Below are 4726 nucleotides of genomic sequence, written 5' to 3'. Positions count from 1 at the left end.
ATGTTTCATAAAGGAAACTAAAGCACCAGAAGTGATTAAAAGTTTTAATTAAGAGAGGTTTAAATAGCTGCTGAGCTGTGAAGACCTTCAGAAGATTGCTTAGCTGCTTCTACAGGGTAAGAGTGATCACTTTACAGACTTCAACTAGTAAACAAAAACTAAAACCAAGTGCATGTTTCTTTGGCTAATTCTGGAAATAATGAAGAATGGTTTTAGCAACAGCTGCCAAATATGTGGTTAGGCAAAGAAGGGAAAACTTCTGTCCCTGGCTTAGGGGGAAGGTCACAGCACAAACTCATCAGACCTTAGAGATGCTACACAAGTGCAAAATCATTACATACATAATTGCATAGGAAACTAGACTTTAACTTTTGCTGCTCAGGGTATTATTTAATAGGTAACAACCAGTTTAGTCAGTTAAGCTAGAGTTGGAAATAAGCACTGTACAAGTATATATTTAATCAGGCATAGGTGGTCTTTACTCAAGTCATTCTATTGGCAAAAGGTAGAAAATATTTTTAGTCTTACAATAGAAAAATAACATTTAGCTAGCATGTGCTTGTTCTACTTAGTTTGCTTGTTTAAGCTATAGCCAGGCCCTGTGCACTAGCTCTCTGAACTCCTACCTGCTGTAGAAGGGGGAGATCTAGTATAAAATTTCAGCACCCAGAGCTCCAACCCAAAGAGCTCTCCTGCCTACAAGATTACATCCAAGATGAGAAACATCAGGCAAAGCATAGTAAATATCTAGATTTTACACAGACCTCAGTTTCCTAGGTATTAACTTGTCCGAGAGGACCAACAGGCTGGACACAAGGCTCTTGCCTTGGCCCAGCCAGGACATTGATGAACACTTTATGACCGTTACCATCTGGCCTTAGCAAGCCAAAAGGGAAGTTGGAGACCTGGATTTTTCTGCCCTGGGGTTGCAGAGCATGCACCCTTTCTCAGGTGTGCTTGACTTTGCATTTAGACTGGTCCAAGAATAGTTACAATTCAGCTAAGGCTAAGTGAAAGCCAATTTGCTGTTTGAAACAACAGAAATATCAGTCAATAAATCACATGCAAGAATTTGCAAAGTTTATCTCCTAGCCCAGGCTGATATCTACACATAAATGAACAGAGTGACTATGATAAAACAGAAGGTGCTTAATAAGCTATTAGAAGTTTGTTCCGTAGCCCTTCTTTAGGGCAAAATATCTGCTTGTCTTTGCTGTGCATGATGTTGAATTACAGCTAGTTACAGAATTGAGTGCAGGAGTTAGAGTCCAACTTTGGACAGCCAGCATGAAAGGAAAGAAGGTGTGGTAGGACTGAGTTTCCAATCAGTTTCTCACTATACATCTTCCAACAGTAAACCTTTTTAGCATGAAGATTTGCTGAAATTACTCTCACTGTATCTGAGAGATTGCTAGTTCAGTCAGTAGCATCAGCACTCCAGTTAGGTATTGGCTTTGTAGAAACTGTAAGAAAACAAACAGCATGTCAAACTAAAAATCACAGTTGCCAGATTTCTATACCCTTAAATGGTTGGAAACTAACTGCTAAGTGTTCCATGCAATTAGTCAACTCCTCTGTTGTTTGCAAGGTACCTTTGTTACTATTTTGACCCTGGATATGGAGAACACACCCATGCCAACATGCTGCTTCTGTCCTGTGCTCCTACTCGAGTTTTTTGGAAGGAGAGAGTCCGAGCACTTCTGCACCTTCAGCTACCTCCCTCCTTCTGTAGGAAGGAATCAATACTACTTGAATACCCATCTTTTCCCATGCTGAATATGTCTGCCTTGAACTCTATCCCTATTATGGGAGAGCCATAACTAAGTTTACACAACACTTTCAAGACGAGAACCTCTCTTCAGAAAGCCTATTCAGTTGAGTATCTCTTCTGTTTACTTACTTGTGACGTAAAAAAAGTTGTTTCAGCCACTACTGCAGGTAAAAATAGTCAGCATAACAACATTGAGTGGTTTGCAATTGTCCTAACAAAGGCTGAAATTGTTTGTTCAGAGCAAAGCTTGTCTTTCCTCTGATGAACTGACACTCCAGTAAAGAGGTGCATGAGTGGGGTCCCAGCTGTAGCCTCTAATACTCCCTCTGTATCCAGAAAAATAAAGTCAGCACATCAAAGACTAAATTTAAGCAATGGCATTTGCACAACCTGTTCTTGTAACTCAGAAAGCTATACTGTATTCCTGAAGAAGCTTCAGGAAGGATTAATCCTCCATAGTTTTAAAGCATATTATTGATACCTCTATAGGGAGGCAACACCTTTATGAAAAGGGTTACAAGTAAAGTAGTTTTAAGTAAGATCTTTTGACTCTTAAGATCTTCCTTCTCTTAGCTCACCCACACACCAGTTATTTCTATAGAGCAGGTTAATTATATTTGTCTTCTGTCTGTGTCTTAGTAACTGCAATACTAGAAACCTAATAAATTATTTTTTTAAGGTTTTTGATTAAGTTTGGGATCTTTTTAAGCTAAGTTTTGGCCAATGGGTAAAGAAACTTTCCTGTTCATACCACAGCTAATACACCTATTTCTGGCCCAAGATTAGGGTTAGTAGCTTCTGGTGCAATACAGTAGTAAAATGCTATATTGATAGCTACTCTGACTCCAGTAAAAGCTGAGGGTTAACAACTTCTTGTAGGAAGTTATCCATAAGAAGCATGAAACCTTCATTTGTAGAAGAAAGGCATTTCTAGACAGGCATAGGTACTTCATTTGTCCAGCATCAGTTAGGACAACATGCTACTTAAAGCCTCACCTTAATAATCCCATCACAGTGTGCTGAGGCAATTGCTGTAGAAACTTTCACCAGTTTTGTAGCTGACAAGTGGATCTTAAAATGTCTGTGGAAGTGAGAGTAAAGGCAGTCCATAAAGATATCCACCTCTTCTTGGGTGATCTCTCCTGGAGTTTTTTGGACTGTGTCCCACAGAGCTTTTGCATCCTCTGGATGAATGGCATATGAAATATCCAGCGGCTGGGGAAGACAAGGGGCAGAGAAAACAAGTTCCATGGCAGATGCAGTTTTGTCCACTTTGCATCCAGTCCACATAGCTGCCATCCAACTGAGATTGAGAGGGCTGATGGCTAAACGGCGGAAGCAGCAGTCAAAAGTCTTCTGAAACCAGCTTCCAACAATGGAAGTGTAACTCTCTGCCCCATTAACAAGAAACAAAGGTAAACAAGTGAAGTCATGTGGCACATCCTGGGAAAGAGCATCTCCAATCACACTGCAGAACCAGCCTGACCATACCAGTTTCTCTTCCGAGTTTTTTAGGGAAGCTGGTGATCTTGAGGAAAGCTGGAATGGGGAAAAGAAGCATTTGAATGCTACAGAGCAAGTTTAACTTTTTTTTAGCCAAAGTTTGTTTCTGTTTTATAATTTCAAGTGTTTGGTAATAGACTTTTCTCAGAATCTCGCATGCAACATTCTTTTCTTTAAAGCTCATGCAGTTATTCAGTCTATCCATTACATCCCTAAAAGGTGCGGGCAGTTCTGTCGAAAACAGTGGGAAAAGCTCTTTTTAACTCATTAGGAACAGTCCTGAAATCTGAGTTTATGCTGTGTAAGATCCATGGCACATCCTATAACCATTGCCAATCTGAACTTGGCATTTCAGTAGCTTATTTCACTTGAGGCAAAGCATTTTAGAAATATTAATTAGACTTTAGCTATGGCCAGGGGGTAGGATTATACCAGCTTTATCCAGGAAGCTAAATAACCTGCCCAAGTTCTTGCAGTAAATTGGCTGCTGAACTAAAAAATTAGACGAAGATTGCTCCTTATAGTCTTAATCTGATCTTACCAGAGTTGAACTCAACATTGCAATTAAACACATCCATTGCTTTTGAGTTCTGTTCCAGTTAAAAATGGATGGAACTCACTTCCATTAAATTCCATACAGCTAGGGTTTAGTTTTGGGTTGTTTTTATTAAGAGACAGAGCAAAACCAACTTATAAAATACAATTCTCAATTATGATTATCAGAACTGCTAAGACTCCTTACCTGCACGAGAATTGCAGCCTGGTCTTGGTCACTACCTTTCAGGTCTGGAAGGCTGGAGACAGCCACCTTGATGTCCAGCTCAACCCCTACTTCCACTGCCAACCCCTTCTGCTTCTCGGCAGCAATAAAAGCACTGAGCATCCTAGCGTAATCCCTCAGGCGAGCGCTGGAGAATCCGTACAGAGGGGTCACGCTGTATAAGGTCCACCGCTTACGCAGTAGGAACGCTGTTCTCTGGGGATCTATATTTTCCTAAAATAAGATAATTTAAAAACAGAAATCATGTTAGAACGCAACAAAAGAAAGTAGGTTCCCACTTCAGGGCCTGCAAAGGGACCCCCAGCCCGGCTTCTGTCCCCGAGCAGAGACTGTTTTCCCGCCCAGCAGGCGGGGAGCAGAGGGGAGCGACCTCGGCCGGGGGACGAGGGCCGGTGCCGGTGCGCGGCCCGGCTGAGGGGACGGGGCGGGACAGGTAGGCCTCCACCACCCCAGCCCTACCAGGGAGCGCGGCGCCGGCTGGAACAGCCGACTGCTGGGGCTGAGGCCGAGCCTCCCGTGCGCCCGCCCGAAGAGCGGTCCCCGCGACAGCCGCCTGGTGCTGGGCAGCGTCCACACCGCCCCGTCCGCCGACTCCATAGCTGGGGCCGGGAACCGAGAGCCGCACCGCTCCCCGCCGGGCGCCGTTTGAACACCCTTCCCGTCAGCCCCCG

At 43.1% G+C, this 4726-nt stretch overlaps 1 protein-coding gene across 1 annotated transcript; it reads right to left on the bottom strand.

The window, feature by feature from the left end:
- Positions 1-30: 30 nt before the first annotated feature.
- CENPL (centromere protein L) lies at positions 31-4725 on the bottom strand. The gene is made up of 4 exons (XM_075096986.1): positions 4515-4725; positions 4017-4268; positions 2768-3310; positions 31-1463 (listed from the first exon to the last, which is right to left on the bottom strand). Exons 1-4 carry the CDS (start codon positions 4650-4652, stop codon positions 1392-1394), a joined length of 1005 nt encoding a protein of 334 aa, XP_074953087.1. The 5' UTR covers positions 4653-4725; the 3' UTR covers positions 31-1391.
- Position 4726: the final 1 nt, after the last annotated feature.

This window comes from Phalacrocorax aristotelis, chromosome 6, assembly GCF_949628215.1.
Source record: "Phalacrocorax aristotelis chromosome 6, bGulAri2.1, whole genome shotgun sequence".
Taxonomy (NCBI): Eukaryota; Metazoa; Chordata; class Aves; order Suliformes; family Phalacrocoracidae; genus Phalacrocorax; species Phalacrocorax aristotelis.
This window is presented reverse-complemented; position numbering and strand designations above follow the sequence as displayed.